The following is an 18,748-nucleotide window of genomic DNA, read 5'->3' as shown; positions in this document are numbered from 1 at the left end:
AAACTAACAGGAATAGTCTAGTTCATCAGGCATTTTTTAAATATGCTCTTAGATACTTCTAAGCCAATTATTACCTTCTTTTGTAACTTCTATTTAAAATAGAAACAGGTGGGGAAGTCAGAGAATGGTGAGATTCTTGCCTCTTCATGTTCTCTTCCTATGTCCACTAATTATTTATATATTAACTAACAATATTTCTGTTTCACTTAACTTAGAAATTTAGAGTATAATCCACTTAGCAATCACTATTGCACAATCATTTGGTGGATGCCTATACAATGTTTGAAGTATAACCAAAAAATGCTAATATGTTCACCACCAGCATACTTGTCTATCTGCAAATTCCAGAATCCCATGAGATGGCTTAAAGTCTTCCAGGCCAGCACTGTCCAGTATTGCTTTCCAATGAACATGTACTGCCCCAAAGCTTCCAGCCAGCCGGACTACAGAAACTCGAAGAATGTTCAAGGGTGGCGGCATCTCATAGGCAGTAATAAGTCCACCAGCATCCTTTAAATAAAGAACGTACGTTAAAATGCAAGACAAAAGTAACTCTTATAAGTCATCACTTTCTAAATTTATTATTCCTACTTACAGTTCTTAGAACTCACTCTTCAAAGTAGAAATTTATTGTCGGACACAAGTATCCATAATAGGTCTTCAGAACTCTTACGAGATCGGACAATTAAGTTCGCAAACTTGTTACAACGATGTTGCTAACTTTTTTTGATATCAGATGGATTATTCATTATGAATTTGTACCAACTGGACAAACAGTTAACCAAGTCTACTATTTGGAAGTGCTGAAAAGGCTGCATGAAAAAGTTAGACGACCTGAACTTTTTACCAACAATTCATGGCTCTTGCATCACGACAATGCACCAGCTCTCACGGCACTGTCTGTGAGGGAGATTTTAGCTAGTAAATAAATAACTACATTGGAACACCCTTCCTATTCACTTGATCTGACCCCCAATGACTTCTTTCTTTTATCCATAGATAAAGGAAATATTGAAAGGAAGACATTTTGATGACATTCCAGACTCAAGTGTAATACATAATGGCTTTGATGGCCATTCCAGAAAAAGAGTTCCAAAATTGCTTTGAAGGGTGGACTAAACACTGGTGTCGGTGCATAGCTAACCAAGGGGAATACTTTGAAGGTGACCGTAGTGATATTCAGCAATGATGATAGTATGTAGCACTTTTTCTAGGATGAGATAGCAAACTTAATTGTCCGACATCGTACATTTAATGTAATGTAAACAAACTTACTTAATTCTTTGGTCTAGTCAAAGAGAACTAAGAAATAGTCTGTACAACAAATTTTAAAACAGATGTGTATAAATATCTATAAGTAAAACTACTTGTTTTGCAGAAAATACATGACATTAGCCAAATCAGCAGGTACAAGCCTCTGTACTACTATAAATATATGAAGGTTCATCTCACTCTGGTAACATGAAACCTAAAAATTCCTCTGGGATCATCATTTTCTTCGATCATTATCTCAACTATTTCCTTCCCAGGTCTCCGCAAACTTGGCTGTCCTGCAGAGAAGTCGGAGTTCACCAGGTACACGTTGGTGATGTTGACAATAAATCCTTCCTCCAACTCGGGAGCATCATCCTGGGGGTGGGGCAGAAAGGAAGTGAGAGCGATGGTGTCTTATTTTTTAAAGTATATTGAATCTGCACTGGAAACCTGGTATTTTTCGGTAACAAACAAAGCACTCTCCACAGGAATGGGCAGCTCTATCACACATACAGAAAGATTCCTTTTTACATTTGAATCCATTCCCACTCACAACTTCAGAATCTTCAAGGATATTCAAGCTTAATGGTGATGTTTCAATGGAAGCGACACACTCATTAGTAAGTAAAATAATTTTCAAAAATCTATCCTGCAATTTTGCCTATATCCTTATGTATGTTTTACATATATAACATCCACTCCCCAAATTTAGAAGAAACTGGTAAATGGGACATATATCTTAAAAGTGCAAGCTCTAGGCTTGTAAATCTAGACATAATCCAATGTTTTAAATAACTTTTTAAAGATTTTTAACTTATTTTTGAATAGGTAATAAGACATTTCAAAAGATAAAAAGTGATATGTAGACAAAAGGTAAAAAGAATACATAGTGAAAAAGGAAAGGAAACTTTCGCTCTGCCCCATCCTACATGTCTTTCCCAGAATGTCCTCTCTGGAAGCCACTATTATGTAATACCACTAATACCATAAGTAACACTAATATTAGTACATAATATTATATTTATTTAATAATATATCTTATATAGAGTATTATAATATATAAATAATATTTAATTATATGTTAGTGATAACATTATTAACCACTTTCAGTTTCTATGCATCGTTACAGATATACAGAAAGACAGAGAACCAGAACCAGATCTGAACCACCTGAAGACTAGTCTTGATTCAAATAATCATAGCATTACATGAAAATATTGCCTTATCAAACCAACAATAAAAATAACTAGATTGATTTGGGCATTTGTTACTCATTTATTCATTAAAACAACTAAGCAGCCAACAAAAGAGTGGATCCAAGCAGACATACACTCATATTCATTGCAGCCTAGACTCACCGGCAAAATGGCAACTTTGACATAAGTTTCTTTGATGTTTTCTTTCATTATTCTTATTGTTTCTTGTAGCACATAATCTTCATTCTCAGTAGCTTGATTATTGACGTGCAGTAAGAAATTGGGTTTCGCTATCAAGTGAACGGCAATATCTCCAAGCAGTCCTTTATCCCGAACAATTTGTAACTGAAGATTGGTGATGTTCTCTGTGAGACAGACATGGGTCAAGTAAATTAGCTTTCCTATTTGCTGTCGATGCTATTCCAAGCACTTAGGGTGAAATGTTCTGCACTATCCCTTTCAGACAGTTAAGGAAAGAGAGGTAAAACGTAGACATGTATACTTCCAAGAAGTATGTTGTGCTTTGTCCCCTTGCCCTCGAAGTTGTGCTGAGAATCACCATACACAGCTAGCAGTATATCCCAGTTCTTAACCTTCACTTCTAGCTCTCTAACACACTTGCCTATATTACTCCATTGTCTTAAGTGTCAAATCTGAGGAAAGTGCATACGTGAAGATTGAGCGCAGGTGCTAATTACAAGTGCTAAAAAGATTCTTCAAAAATGAAAAATTAAACACCAAAGTCATCATTTAATAACTAATCATTAGAACAACTCTGTCCTGATAGTGCGATATCTATCACAAGGTTCAAAGTATTTCACAGCACCTATTTTTTCATTTCATTTCTCAGACTGTTAAAATTTAATTTGTCATATAAATGAAGAAAAAAATGCTTGTCAAACTTCCTTACTAGTCTGTGAGTTTCTAATGACCAAATACCACGTCTCTGTTTCCAGAACACACAGCACAATTTCTGATACTTACCAGGTGCTTCAAAAATATTTGTTAAATAAATAAATGAACAGATCATTATATTTTAAGCCTACTGCTTATATTCCTATATATACAGAAATATAAAGGCCCAGGTACATAATTACATGTCACTTTTTCCATCAAGTAAATGAAAAATCCCTGACAGATATCCATGTCCCCATCTGAAAATTTTGGAATCTATACATAGTATATTCTAAAACATACATATTATATACACACACACACACACACTTTTATTCAAGCAAGTCAAATGATGTTTATCTACAAAAATACGTTAATGCTACAGTTGATATGAAGTTATTTACGCAAAGATTTCAGCACTAAGCTCAAAGGAAATAGGGACTGGTCACTTATACTGCACAGAAAAAATACTGTTCTAATTACTGCTTTAGGTTAAACAGTTAAGACACACAGATATGCATTTCCTGTAACTATTGAAAATCTATAGAGAGAAAATCTGAGTGAGGAAAGAGAACACATAAAGGGTGAAAAATAAAAAATAAAATAAAAACCAATCCCCTCTACTGCAATGATTTACTAAAATATTAATATTTCTATTATGATAGTAATGTCTCAAAAAAGTAAAAGTATTATTTTCTGTGTCATTATTACTGTATGCTTACGTGATCATAAAATTCAATTAAAGTACAATAGATTATAACCTGTCAAACTGAAAAAATATATATAAAAAGAGAAATGTACATTCCTAGTAAATATTAGAATTAAATTATCCAATAAAACTTACTAGAACCTGAAAAATATTTAACAAGACTTACCTTGAGGCTCTGCTACTCTAAGGAAGAGAGACTCAGCATGCCAGCCCACCAGGCCATAGGGTGAATCACTGGGCAGAGTGGTTATCACAGACTTGTTTCTTTTCTGATCAATAGTAGCACCTGTTGATGGGTCCTCAATCCCTTCTGTAGTAACATGGGTGAGTGTTATGATCACATTCTCTGGTAACTCTGGTACATCGTCAGCAAGAATAGTCAGAGTGATTGTTGACAGTGCTTGACCTTCAGAAAATGAAATCTAAATATTTAAAGAAAGAATATTTTATTTATTTTTTAATTATCACTGTGCAGTAAGAGTATCAGAAGGTTAGACTTTCTTTTGATATTGGCCACCATTTCAATAACAAGATATTTAAGCAACATTATGTCTACAAATCAATCAAATGCCTTTCATATTAAAAGTGGAAGATTGTTAAGAAAAAAAATAAACCATTACTAAAATTTAAGCTAATAAAACATATAGCTGAATTGCCATATCCTGAAGCCTACATCTATTGAAATGTAGAGTACACAGTCTCTTTCTCTGGAAATCTAAGACCTAGAAACCACACACAAAAATCTATAAACATTAAGAAAGTGTCATATAGTTTAAACATTTTTCTCTACATAATTTTTGCTAGGATTGCTATTTCCTTTGGCTAAACTCTGAATAGATGTATCATTTAACAATGGATCTATCAAAATAGAGGTAGAGAAAGATAGGCAGAGATACAAATCAGCATCCTTTCGTGTCTCCATTGTCTTAAGTGTCAAATCTGAGTTTGCCAAAAGGCATCTGAAGTTTTTTTTGTTTTTTTTTAATTAAATCTGTTGGGGTGATATTAGTTAGTAAAACTACCTAGGTTTCAAGTGCATTTCTATAATACATCATCTATGTATCACACTGTGTGCTCACCACCCAGAGTCAGTTCTCCTTCCATCACCATACATTTTACCCTCTTTACCCTCTTCTATGATCCCCCTCCCCCACTACCCTTAGTAACCACTAAACTGTTGTCTGTGTCTATGAGTTTTTGTTTCTTGGTTTGTCTTGTTCCTTTGTTGCGTTCAGTTTTATATCCCACATATGAGTAAAGTCATATGGTTCTCGACTTTTTCTATCTGACTTATCCCGCTTAGCATAATAATCTCACAATCCATCCATGTTGTCGCAAATGGTAGTATTTCATCTTTTCTCATGGAAAGAAACAAGACAAAGAAACAAAAACTCAGACACAGTCAACAGTTTAGTGGTAACGAATGTAAAGGGGTGGTTGTGCAAGAGGTAAAGGGTCAAATATATTGTGATAAAAGGAGAATTGACTCTGGGTGGTGAACACATGATGTGATATATAGATGATGTATTATAGAAATGTACACTTGAAAACTATGTAATTTTACTAGCCATTGTCACCTCAATTAGATAGATAGATAGATAGATAGATAGATAGATAGATAGATAGATAGATAAAATCAGGAGCCAGAAAATTACAGCCCTTTGGCCAAATCCATTTTTTATAAATGGAGTTTTACTGGAACACAGCAAACCTTATTTAATTACATATTATCTATTACTGCTAGTGTGCTACAAAAACAAAGCTGGGAAAGAGACCATAGATCCCATAATGTCTAAAATATTTAATATCTGGCTCTTTACAGAAAGAGTTTACTGACCTTTGGATAAAATAATTAATTCTTCTGAAATACAGTCTACACTTAATATACTATTATGTATTTAAATTAGAAGTAATTTTAATCACGTGTATATAAGAAATACTAATTGGGGAAATACATTATAATTCAGAACATATAGAACCTGAGAGATACAACTTATAGTTTTTGTAGCTAGCATAAAATAAATATTCAGTGAAACAAAATTTGCTATGTTATAAGACACCGAAGCTCCATTCACTTTTCAAATGATACAGAAACCTGGAAATAATATACACCTTTAAAGAGAACTCTTCAGAGAAGCATTTAGGCAAAATACATGGATTAATTTATGAAACCCAAGACAAGTCAAGGAGACAACCCACTTCTCCATTAGGAACTACACGGTCCTTAAATCTTCTTTTTGTGAGTCTTCTACTTCTTTGGTCTATTCTGATTCCTTTCTTGAACCTGTGCCCCTATTTCATACTATCCTCCAATATAGATAATGCGATCCTCTGGCTCAGGTATCTTCTTGGAGCCCATGCATTCATCCCCCAGCTGTTGGGAATAACGGCTTCTCTGTTTCTAATTGGGATCTGCCCTCAGCTGCAGCAACTGTTTCACCCAAGATTATACTCTACCTAGAGGGTGACCAAAGGTCAAGGGTGGCTAAAACAGGAGGGCAACATCTCAGTCCTTTGCCCTAAATGGAAACAACTCCAAAGGACCAGTTTAGTGCAAGAACTCCCTCATAGGCTGAACCTCAGGTGCATCTGCCTGTGGATCAACCTCTCCCTCTGCACATTATAGTTTCCTCACTCCCTTTTAGGTGTCTCTTCCCAATAATCTTAAACCTTCAATTTCAGAGCCTACTTACAGGAAATTCAACCTGTATCACTCAACAACTCTGGTCTCCTTTTTCATACATCTGGCTATTTTACACAAACTCGTTCCCTATTTACTGCTTCCACTTTACCCACATCTGGATACCACATTTCCATCCCCAGTTCGGTTGGTTTTATCTTTCTGAAAATGTAATACATTCACAATTTGGCTAACTGATGTACTGAATTTCAAAAGGGATGAATTTTTTACAGATAATTTTGGAATTACAGAATAGAACAGCAATAATCACAATAATAAAACTAGTCTTAAAATGTATCCCTCTCTATGATGATTAGTAAGTAGGACTCCAGTGTTGACATGGTCAAACTCAAACACTTCATCCATAAGGCAGGGTTTGGTGTCATGCATCTATAGTTACCATAATTTAAAAGTGACTCTCCTATAATTTTGTAAATTACATACCACTCCTGAGGTAGGAAATATATCACTAATACTTCCATCAGCTTCCCACGCTACAGTTATACGACCATATGTTCCTTTCAGGCGTTCAACATTCAAGGTTACTAGGCTATCTTGCTCCATTTCTTCCACTTGCTTATATAATGAATTCTGGAAAATACACAGGAAGTCACAAGCTGTTATTTGAAATTACCGAGGCAGAGTTTTCTTTATTTCATGTTATGCACTTACAAACTTCACATTACTAAGTGACGTGATACAGTAAGTGAAAAACAATAGCTAAAAAACAATAATATAGGGTGGCTATGATTTCAGTTTAAAACATGCATGTTTGAATCAGTAAAAGGCTAAATTAAAGTAAATGATAATGTAAAATTTTAGAGGATTTTTTTTTTGTCTTCTTGCTTCTATATTTTTCAAATTTTCTTCAATGAACATATATTAATTGTTATGCACCTCAAAATTAATACTCCAAAGAATCTCTTCTTACAATATTCCTGGTTTCTCTATGGGCAATAAAGTAAAAATATGAAGTACAAATATTTTTTAAAATCTTCCTATCTTTTACCCTCATCTACCAGCCCCTCCCCCCTTACCCTCTGGTAATCATACACTATTGTCTGTGTCTATGAGTTTTTGTTTCTTCATTTGTTTGTCTTGTTCCTTTGTTGTTTGTGATATACAGATGATATATTACAGAATTGTACACCAGAAACCTTTGTAACTTTACTAACAATTGTCACCTCAATAAACTTCAATTTAAAAAAAAAATCTTTCCTGTTAGATTTTTCTTGTCTTTTTCCTATGATAATCTGAAAACAGACACCCTTATTAATTTCTCAAAATTTCCACTTAGAATGTTAATTTGAATATACTATCCTATAGCAATATTTTAAACAGTATTTTAACACAATGTTACAGATGTTACACAGTAATAACATCTTGCTCAAAGCAATCAAACATTCCTGCAGAAAATGGCTTGATTTTAAAATATGCATATAATTTGTTCACAAAAGACTACGCCTTTTTAAAACAGAAGCCTCTCTCTGGCTCCATGACTTCTACTAACAAGGGTTAGTGAAATGAAGATTTAATACAGCCAGAAAATATTCAAGAAACTCATTATCTACTAAATCTCATCTTGGTATGAGGCTGTCCAGTCACAGAGTCTTGTATTGAGGAATTCTACTGAACGGATTGAAGGAACCCAGAATACTATCTATCAATAAGAATTAAACCACAGTGAATTATTAATGTCTCTAGAACGATTGTGGAGCAAGCTTCATGAAGAAAAATCTATCATGATTAAAGTTGAGGAACAGAATGTACTCTCGATCTGCAGCAAGGCTTCAAGGTGAGAAGATGGAATTGAGCAGCAGAGCCTGCTGTTCTTTCCCCAGGAACCCCAGCTCTACCCTGTGAGATCCCGACAAGGCCTGTGAGTGTTGTTTCCTCCCTGTAATAATGGCAGGTTCATACTAAGCACTTATTGTGTGCCAGGCACTTTTCTAGTCAGCAATAAAGTTGTTAACAAAGCATTATTCCAGCTCTCATACTCTTCAATCGTAGTAAAAAGAGAAACTAACAATCAACAAATTAGGCCATTATAAGTGTCATAAGGAAGAATAGGGCAGGATGAAAAGGTACGGAATGAAGGTGGGGATTGCAATTTTCAATCATGGAAGGCTTTTCTGGTAAGGTGGCATTTCAGCAGAGACCTTTAGAAAGGGAGGAAATAAGTCATGTATAAGGTTGTCTTCTTTCCTTCTGACCTCCTACTCAGCCTCCCACAGCTCATGTCTTAGAACTGCACTGTCCACAGTAGCCACAGGCCACTTGTGGCAACGGAGCATTTGAAATGTGACTAGTCTGTAAGTGCAAAACGCACACTGATTATGAAGATAAAGTGTAAAAAAAGGATGCGAAATATTTCATCAATAATTTCATGTTGATAACGTTGAAATTATACTATTTAAAATATATTGGGTTAAATAAAATATTACTCAAATATATTCGGTTAAATAAAATATGATACTAAAACTAACTTCACCTGCTTCTTCCTACTTATTTTTAACGTGGCTACTAGAAAACTTAAAATTACATATCTGGCTTACATTACATTTCTATTGGGAACAGGTGCCTCAGAGGAAGCTGACCTGCTTTCGTTCAGAGATGGGCCAGGCTGGGTAACAGGGTGATCCTACCACCTCTGCAACTGACTCAGGACATCAGTATGTCAAAAACTGCTCACCTATGCCCCAGACCTGCTCCTCTTACAGTGGTCCACATCTTGGTGGAAAGCAAATTTGTACTTCTCATAGCTCTAACATTTATTGCTGGATTATTGCAATAGTCTCCTGACTGGTCTATTTCTGTCCTTGCCCACTTACAATCTAGTCTCAATCCTACGGCCAGAGTGTCCTTTTCAAATGCAAGTCAGATCACACTACTTTTCTACCCCAACCCTTCAAAAGCTCCCTATTTCCCTCAGAGGCCAAATTCATTATGACACTAAGGTGCTGGAGTAGGAGTTAACATAGCAGGCTTTGCTGCTATCTTTCAAAAAGTCTGCTTACAAGGTTGGTCCTGGGCTGGTGTCTGGGAACTTGCATTTTGGGAGGGTTCCCATCATTCCCAGAACTGATAATGGGCTCCTTATGCCTGAACTTTCTGTACGTATAATGTGGTTTATACTAAACCCTTTTTTTTTTTTCTGGGGGTCTGGAATTTTGATATGTTCCGGGGATAGGGTGCCTACCTGATCAATCCCCAATGAAAACCCAAGGCAGTGAGTCTCTAATGAGCGTTCCTGGTTGGCAACACCTCACATGTGTTCTCCCAACCTAGCTCCAGCTGGGGAGTTAAGTATGTCCTGTGTGACTCCACTAGGAGAGAAATCTTGAAAACTGGCACCTGGTTTCCTCTGGACTTCATTCACCCCATGAGCCTTTTCCTTTAGCCTGATTTTGCTTTGTATCCTTCACAGTAATAAATCAGAGCCAAGAAAATGACTGTATGCTGAGTCCTGCGAGTCCTCCCAGCAAGTCATCAAAGCTGTGAGTGCTGGTGGGGATCCCTGACACACGCCCCAGCCCTTCATCTCGGGCTGTATCTCCCCAAGGACACTGACTTCAGCCATAGTAGCCTCCTTCCTGCTCCACAGGGCAAGGCCTCATTCCAGGGCCTCCGATCTTACTGACAGTTCCTCTGCCTTGAATGTTCTTCCTCCAGATATGTGTGTAACTCACTTCCTCACCTCTTCCAGGCCTCTGGCCTTATGTCACTTCCTCAGAGCAGCCCTCCCTGATATGCCCTTTTCTCCTTCGCCACACGCAATCTCCACCTCCTCCCTCACACTCTCCATCTGCCTTCCCTGCTTAATGTTTCTCCATGGCACTTATTACCATCAAATGTAGTTACAGATGTTTCTTATGTCTTTGTTTATTGTCTTTCTCCCCTTGCCCCCTCTCTGCACAATTAAAAGACCGTAAGGATAAATATTTTTATTATTTTGTTTTCTGATATATTCTAGCACCTAAATCAGTATCTGGTACATAGTAGGTATTTGTTAAATATCTGCTGAATGAATTAATGAATGAATGAATGATTGAATGAATGAATAATGAGTGTGTGACCAAGTTCTGGCCAATGAGACATAAGAGTTTCTAGAGGCTTTTGAGAAACTTCTTCCTTGTGCCGAGAGCTACATAAAACATCTCACTCTCCCTAGCTGGACCTGAACAAGAAAGCAGTAGCCCTCACAATAACCTCAGCTTTCAAACAACCAAACGAAGGATCAGGTCAGCTTTGTGTTGGCAAAGTGGGGATATGAAAAGAATCTGAGCCATGGTGATACAGTATTCAACCAACCCTGAAGCCCACCTTCCCTGTGGACATGCTCTTGAGCCAGTTTGAGTCAGGTTTTCCTTACTTGTAGATTTCAGAGAAAGACATATGACAGCTGTAGCTATGACTCTAGTAAGAATCAGGATATATCTTGCAAACAGGACTAAATAATACAATATGAATGGGTGTCCTTTTGCTATTTGGTAAAGGAATATGAATTCTGGCCCTAGGAGTCAACCTGGGAATATCTGCAGAATTCTCTGTCCTTAGAAAAAAGCATATCGATGTGTACAATGCATGTATTACACTCCTTCAATACACAGAAATAACAAAGGCATAATAGGACAGCAATGTGTTTGTAGATGATGACTGTGACACGACACAGTGTACGGTGTATTTGCAACATGCTTTATCATTACCCTCTGGAAACAGAGCTAATAGCAGATTCTAACTCCTGGACCAAGGACAATTGGTAACACTTTATATTCAATATTATAAACGGAATCAGTACAAAAAATATAGTTTAGGACAAGCTGCACCAGAGGTCCCAGTATATAAGACTGTAAATTGCAAAACATCAGCAGAATTCACCTTAGAAGGCACAGTAGGGGATGACACAGGGAAAACGAAGAAAGAGATGCTAAAGATACTCAAAGTATGACTCACTGAGTGCTGATAACAGCTGAGTGCTGATAAATACAGTGAATAAATCGTTTTGACTTCTAGGTGTGGAATCTTTGGTATCATTACCTGAGCAAATCCAACAACTCCATAGGCATCATCATTAGACAGAATAGTTATCTTTACATGACCATTAATACCGATCTCTGCTCCTCCTCTGGAATTTTTAAGCTGAACTCTGAAGGATTCGGCCTCCTCTGGAACTGTATCATCAAGGATATTTACTGCAATTACAGCTTCTCTGTCACCAGGTTCAAATATCAGTTCACCTGAACTAGCATAAGAAGTATGTATAAAATAAGTCAACTACAGCAAACTAAAGACATACACAGCCGATTACTCATAAAACTCTCACACCATTGATTGATATTACAAGTTTGGAAAAAAATCACAGTCATAAATAAAATTTTAACCCAAAATGTTCATATAATACTGATTAACTTGGTAGCACAAATATTAGAAATACAGATAGAAACTAAATTTCTGGCTTATAAATAGCTCTTATATTTTGCATATATTTTCGGTCACTAAAGAAAGACTTAGAAATTAGGTGCCATATAAAATTATGGTGAGCATAAAGACAGTCAGCATAAAGTGTTCAACCTACCTAGGAATAAAGTCAGACTGGCTTGAGACGTAGGCTAGCTCATATATGTGGGAGTGGGTGGCTCCCACTAGAGCAATTAAATTCTTGCTTGAATTAAGGGACCTTACTGTAACCGAAGCTGCATCGTGAGCAGAAGGTGCTTCCAGAATGAAAGAGAACTGATTCAGCTCTGAATTCCAGCAGTAAAGAGCAGACGCAGCTTGGCCAATAAGAAGTATGTGGACTGCAGGAAGAAAAGAAAAAGCAACTAGAGTGAAATATAAATATAAATTCTCACCTCATGTGCTCCCTACATCTATACCATGACAAAATCTCTCCAACTCTCAAAGTTTCATTTTGATTTCTGAAGTAATTACATATGATTCAATTTCTGAAATAACTGGATGTAAATAATAATTTTTAAATGCTGTGGAATGATCAAACCAGCCTGACAATGTACCCACAATCTACATAAAACAGAAATCACTGGATGGTAAAACCCAAATGGACGTTGCACTCTTTTGTATTCATCTCAATATTTGTTTATTGGATAGCATGCTAGCAGATTTTTAAAGTGAAAAATACCCATAATCCCACCAATAAATATTTAATTTTTGTATTTTACTTTCTGGTCACCATCCATATAAATTCATCATTAACATAGTTATAAACAGTTTAAATACAAAAAAAACACAAAAAAAACTTAATGCTATATATACAGAGGGTGCCAAAAAATGTATACATTTTAAGAAATGAAAAAAAACTGTATTAAAATTATAATAATAAATGCTGATAACAAAAGATGAATACAAGTCATGTGTATACATTTTTTTGGCACCCCTGGTATACAGTACACATGTATTGTATATAGTTTTGTATGTTGCTACACAGAATTCAAATTTATAATTTTCATGCATAGAAAATCTATAGGGTTGCTCTTAAAATATATTTAATAATTTTCCTACATTGGATGTTTATTTTTCTATTTAATATTTTAGTATTAAATAGTGACACAGTTCTTAATTTTAATTATTTTCATTTAATAAATTCTTAAAGGTGGTTAATTAGGCCAAGAGATATGAACAAATTTATGATGTTGGAATATATTCTGCCAATGGTTTTTAGAATGTTATTAGGAAACAATGCTCTTAATAGTTCAAAGCAATGGCACTTACTTATATCTACATAAATTAGTAAGGGAAGGGTTAATCTTCAGAGTTAAAACTGGAGAGAAAAGTTAGAAACCTCAGAGAAACATGCAAAAATTCCAGTACTTAAAAAAAGAACTACTGATTATTTTAAGTATCAAGAGCTACTGATTATTTTATTTATTGTAATTAATTTAACTACTATTGCAGTTTAGTAAGCGGTGCATAAAAGGTAAAGATAAAAAAAAATTTTTACTAATAAATTTGCATTTTCAAAATGATCATCTATTTTTCATAAAACTTTGTAAAACTGGAGGCATTCAGTAAAGAACTAACTCAGACAGACCCCCAAAATCTCTCAAGTTTAACTAATTCTATAGTCTCAAGCAAAATCATAAACTAAAATGTTCTGAACATCACAGATTACATGTCTTCAGCCTCGGGGATACACCGTATTCTCTCCCTTGCAATCTGACTAGTATGACAATGTAGCAAATAGATAATCAGACATTCAGAGTAGGAAATGTAGGAGGCTCAAATCTGCATACATGTATATAGAGAGTGTTTTCTCAGAAAACAGATTTTTGTCCTGTTCATAATCATAACTTTAGGTCAGGGAATGTATAAGGGGGGGAAAAAACCTATAAACTTCTACTCTGGGAAGCAGACTATTTTTTGTTTTTTTGGTACTGATTACAGAATTCTCTTTTATTTATCAAAACTATTTTCAAAAAGGTATCCCAAAGAAAAGTAATTTGCTGAAGATTATTTAAGGAGTGTAGATAAAACAAAGTTCCAGGGACTAAGCATTTATTCACTCGAATAAGCTTTCCTAACATTCAGAGATCTGGGAACATAAGACGGAATCAGTAAGATTGTATATCCTATACACCAAAGCTAGGTGGAGTTGTAAAAATGCCTTTGATCATCACTTGCCTCTGAAATGCCTTCAATAATCTCCCTACCTCAATAACGCTTAGTGTCAACCAGGGACTCTTACGAATCCTTGAGACCCTTAAAGAGGGTCTATGAGGTCAAAATGATTTTCATAATAATACTACAGTGCTATTTGTATATTTCACTCTCATTCTTTCATGAGTGTACAGGGGACATTTTCCAGAGGCCATGTGATAATTACTGCAACAGGCGGAATACAGATGCACACACGAGAATCCAGATATTGTCTATTAAAGCAGACATTAAATAGATTTGCAAAAACAAACTAGAAAAAGCAATACCACTCTTCTTACAAAGGTTTTGGGAAATATAGTATTTGTTAAAATAAAACACGTTATGTATGTTCCCATGTAATGAGTTTACTGCTATCATTCTTGAATGAATTAATATCTTTAAAAATTCTCCATTTCAATTACTAATAAAATAAATATCAGGAGGTATAATACACACAAACAAAAGCTCTTTGAGGTCCTCAAATTTTTAAGCGGGTGAAAAGTTCTTGTGACCAAATGTTTGGAAACCACTGGACCGTCTGAAACACAGTTCAAACCCAGGCTCTGACATTCCAGGCCCACTCGGATAGACTCTAGTGTGTTTGTAATCTTACCACCACTACATTCTGATCAAATCCTCTGTCCCGACCACTCTCATCTGCTCCTTGTGCCCTCAGTGCCACAGACACTCCTGCCTTTCACTTTTGCTCATACCTTTCCCTCTGCCCACAGTATTTCCTGCCAACCCACGGAGGCATAACTCATGCTCCCCTCGGAAACTTCTTCACCACTCCAATTCTATCACTCACAGAGCAAGTAGAACTGAGACTCTACCTTGAATTAGTATCTTAATATTTTTCTGGCTTCTCCAACCAGACATTAAACCTATGAAGGCAAAAAATTCTTCATAAGTTTAAATAATGACTTACATGTACTATCTAATTAATATATGGATACTGCTGAACTCTAACACAATTTCCACATATCAGTTTAGAAGTGGGACTTTGATTCACCCAGACTTGCCTGCTAAGCCACTCAGGTTTGGCGTCCAAGTTCCTCTGGGCACCTTGACAAGTGACACCGACTCACTGGGCGCGAGGCCCCTGCACTGTTCATGCCTGTTGTGGGAGGCAGTCCCCACTCTCCCCATGACAATGCCCTTGGCTTCTTTGCTTTATCACCACTAGCCCACCCAAGTGGTTCCTTACCGACCTTTAATAACCCTACAGCCTCCACACTGCATTAACCCCTTGGGTTCTCACTAACAGACTCTGTTTCAGAAATCAGGTTGAAAATATTGCTTATATTTCTGATGTGTAGATTAAAGTACAGAGGACCAAGAAAGGATTTCAGACTGTGGAAGAAAGCTGAGAGAGTGACCGAGGACAACAGTTCTCACAATCATTTTCTGACCTTTTAAAAATTGTTTCAATGTGCATACTTGCTATCCTCTTATACATACTTTCATAATTAAATATATCTGTAATGTCACTCTTCATTTTTCTCCAGACAAAAGTAATATATTATCTTTCCTTATCCTTCACTAATATTTTCCCCCATATTTCAGTCATGCTAATACTTCTCAAGCATAATTCTCATTTTAAGAGTATCAGTCCTTTTGAAATTCTAGGATTTCTGGATTTTACATTTGTATTAAAACACCCAGTGTCTGGCAATGTGACACTACCTCTAATTCAGTGAAACTGAAATCATTCTAGCTTTCTACGCTGCCCTTAGCCTTAGTCACAGTTAAAAAGCACCTACCTATTCCTGAGGCTGGTGTGAAGGAGTGGATCCTATTAACAGCAACAAAATCCAGGGATTGAAAATATCTAAAAGAAGACCGTCCTGGCTCCCAAATGAAAATATCAATTGAATTCTGATCTCCTGCAATAAAGGAATAAAAGTCAAACCTGAAGGCAAAAGTTGCAGGAAAAAAATGACAAAATTACACAGTAAAACTATAATAAAATATTAAATTTAATTTAAAAAACACATTTAGTAGGTCGTTCCTCAGTATTCATTTAAACAGAAATACAACTTAACTTAGTAGGAAACACTTCAAAAGTCTTTTTGCATTTACCACATGAAAGGTATACACGGGTAGCCAATAATCATGATCTGGTATCAAAAAAAAGAATAAGTAATAAATATTTTATTTTTTAGGAATGTTGGTATTTTATCTATGAAAGTTCCACTAAGTGGATGAAAACATATTCGTATATAATGAATAATTTTAAACAGTCTTATCAAAAGTTGCTAAGCCCTATTTATTACTACCATAAATTACCCATGGCACCCCAAATACAGCCATATAAAAGTTACCTGTTTATGCTTTGGGTGTAATATCTTCATAGAGTTTTTCATAGACATTTCCACTTTACCCACCCATCCCCAATTTTATTGTAGTATCTTTAAAGTAGTGGTTCAGACCACCTAATGATTATGGACAAAACACTTAAATTCCCCCCCCCCCCCATCCATTTACAGATGACAGTCAATACTTATTCATAAGAAACATTCTATAGATTGGATAAAAAATTAATACAAGAGCACTTTCATATGAATATACTATTTAAATGCTAGGTGATTTAGAAAATAACTATGTATGCATTACAAACACTACATCATCTTACCTAGAAAGACAGTTTTGGCAAAAATTAAGTAAATATCGTCGCCTGCAGTCAACGCCTTGACTTCTGTTGTCCCACTGATCGGCACTTCTTGAAAGTTAATAAACTCACTGCCAGACCATCTGAGTAAAAGGGAATTGGGCCTGGCATTAGCCTGGGTTATGGCTAAGAACACAGAGCCTCCTCTGGTGAACAAGGCCATGCTCAGCACACCTCGGACATGGAGTGTCTGATGCAACACAAAGTTTCCTCCATCCCATCTGAAGACCTACAGGGAATGTTCAAATACAAAACCCTCATGACAAGGAATTGAGCACTTGTGAGCATTTAATCAATATCGTATGTTTATTCTCCTGGACGCTTTTATTTGGTTAGAAGATACTTTCATAAATGAGAAAATAGCAAAACTGATACTGTCTCCCTCTTTTTATCTGTGCGACGTGTGGTGTGTGTGTGTGTGTGTGTGTGTGTGTGTGTGTGTATGCACATACACAAAGAATGAGTTTTAAAGACAAGTTATTTGAAAATAAATCCATTTTAAAGTACATCTGGGAAGGATCAGCGATAGCAAGATAAGGGGAAAGCCAAAAATAGGAGAGAATTAATTTAAATGTGAAAAATTAAAAACTGGATAATAAACTTTCTGATACTGTAATATCATTCATTACCCTCTGCTCAAGCAATAGAACATAAAGAGAAACACCTAAATTTTTTAGTCCTGAAGATAGCAATGCATACAAGGTTTCAGGGTAAGTGTTCGTATATTTAAATGAAAAGAAAATCCCAAAGCTACATGGTTTCTTATATAATCTGGTAAATTTCACACACAAAAAATTATATTTATTCAGCCAACAATTGGTAACCTTGTGTGAGCCAGGCATTGTGCTAGGAGTTGTGGAGATAGTGGCTTCTCCATTTATGGATAGTAAGTATGAGGAAAAAGTAAACAACAAATACATCAATAATTAAATAAATATAGGACTGTTAAAAATTGATCCCAGTGCTAACAATAACAACTGGCATGGTGTGATAGAGAATTATGGGTGTGCTAAGGAAACAAAAGTAAATGACATGACAAAATTTTCAAGGCAGAAAAAGTCTGTCATAATCTAAATGAAGACTGGTCCAACTGGAAGGAAATTGATAGTGCCGAGGGAATGCAGACCTATAAGACTAGAGAGGAAAGATCATGAGGTACCTTTTGTTAGGCTGACCATATAATTTATCACAGGAAAATCTGACAGAGTGAAAGGGACACTGTTAATAATTGTATCATGACAACAGGCATAATCCAATACTGTGCTGGGCAAATAAGGAGATGCAATTATCCTACTTATAATCCATATTAAATAACTTTGAATTTATTCTAAGTATAATTGGAAATCATTGAATAGTTCTAATACAAGGAACAACATGAATTAGTATTTTTAAAAGATTACTCTGGCTACTTAATGAAGAATGGATCTCAAGAGGTCAGAGAAGTTCAAGACCAGCTAAAGGCTACTTTGCTAGTGTGGGACAGAAATGAAGGGGGCCTGGATTAGGGAGCGAGAAGCAGAGATGGAAAAAAAAATCTGTACCTAAAACATTGGGGAATATATTCAAAAACACTTAACAACAAATTAGATGTCAATGAATAAAAAGAAATAATCAAGAAAGATATATCCCAGCATTTTGTCATTAGCTATTGCATTTATGAGGTTGCTATTGCCTGAGACGAAAGCAAGCAC

At 35.8% G+C, this 18,748-nt stretch overlaps 1 protein-coding gene across 1 annotated transcript in view; it reads right to left on the bottom strand.

Annotated features, from left to right (window-relative positions):
• The window catches only part of ADGRV1 (adhesion G protein-coupled receptor V1), a 503,930-nt gene that overhangs the window by 340,643 nt on the left and 144,539 nt on the right, over window positions 1–18,748 (bottom strand). Inside the window, exons 49-57 of the mRNA XM_019734240.3 lie at window positions 17,022–17,286; window positions 16,150–16,272; window positions 12,309–12,531; window positions 11,771–11,975; window positions 7,178–7,324; window positions 4,220–4,475; window positions 2,613–2,815; window positions 1,453–1,629; window positions 328–510 (exon numbers count right to left, since the gene is read on the bottom strand). Coding sequence (XP_019589799.3) covers window positions 328–510; window positions 1,453–1,629; window positions 2,613–2,815; window positions 4,220–4,475; window positions 7,178–7,324; window positions 11,771–11,975; window positions 12,309–12,531; window positions 16,150–16,272; window positions 17,022–17,286 — 1,782 coding nt within the window. The remainder of the gene's footprint in view (window positions 1–327; window positions 511–1,452; window positions 1,630–2,612; window positions 2,816–4,219; window positions 4,476–7,177; window positions 7,325–11,770; window positions 11,976–12,308; window positions 12,532–16,149; window positions 16,273–17,021; window positions 17,287–18,748) is intronic.

The sequence above is a fragment of the Rhinolophus sinicus genome, chromosome 3 (assembly GCF_057876585.1).
Source record: "Rhinolophus sinicus isolate RSI-liver-muscle chromosome 3, RSI-T2T, whole genome shotgun sequence".
Lineage (NCBI taxonomy): Eukaryota > Metazoa > Chordata > Mammalia > Chiroptera > Rhinolophidae > Rhinolophus > Rhinolophus sinicus.
This window is presented reverse-complemented; position numbering and strand designations above follow the sequence as displayed.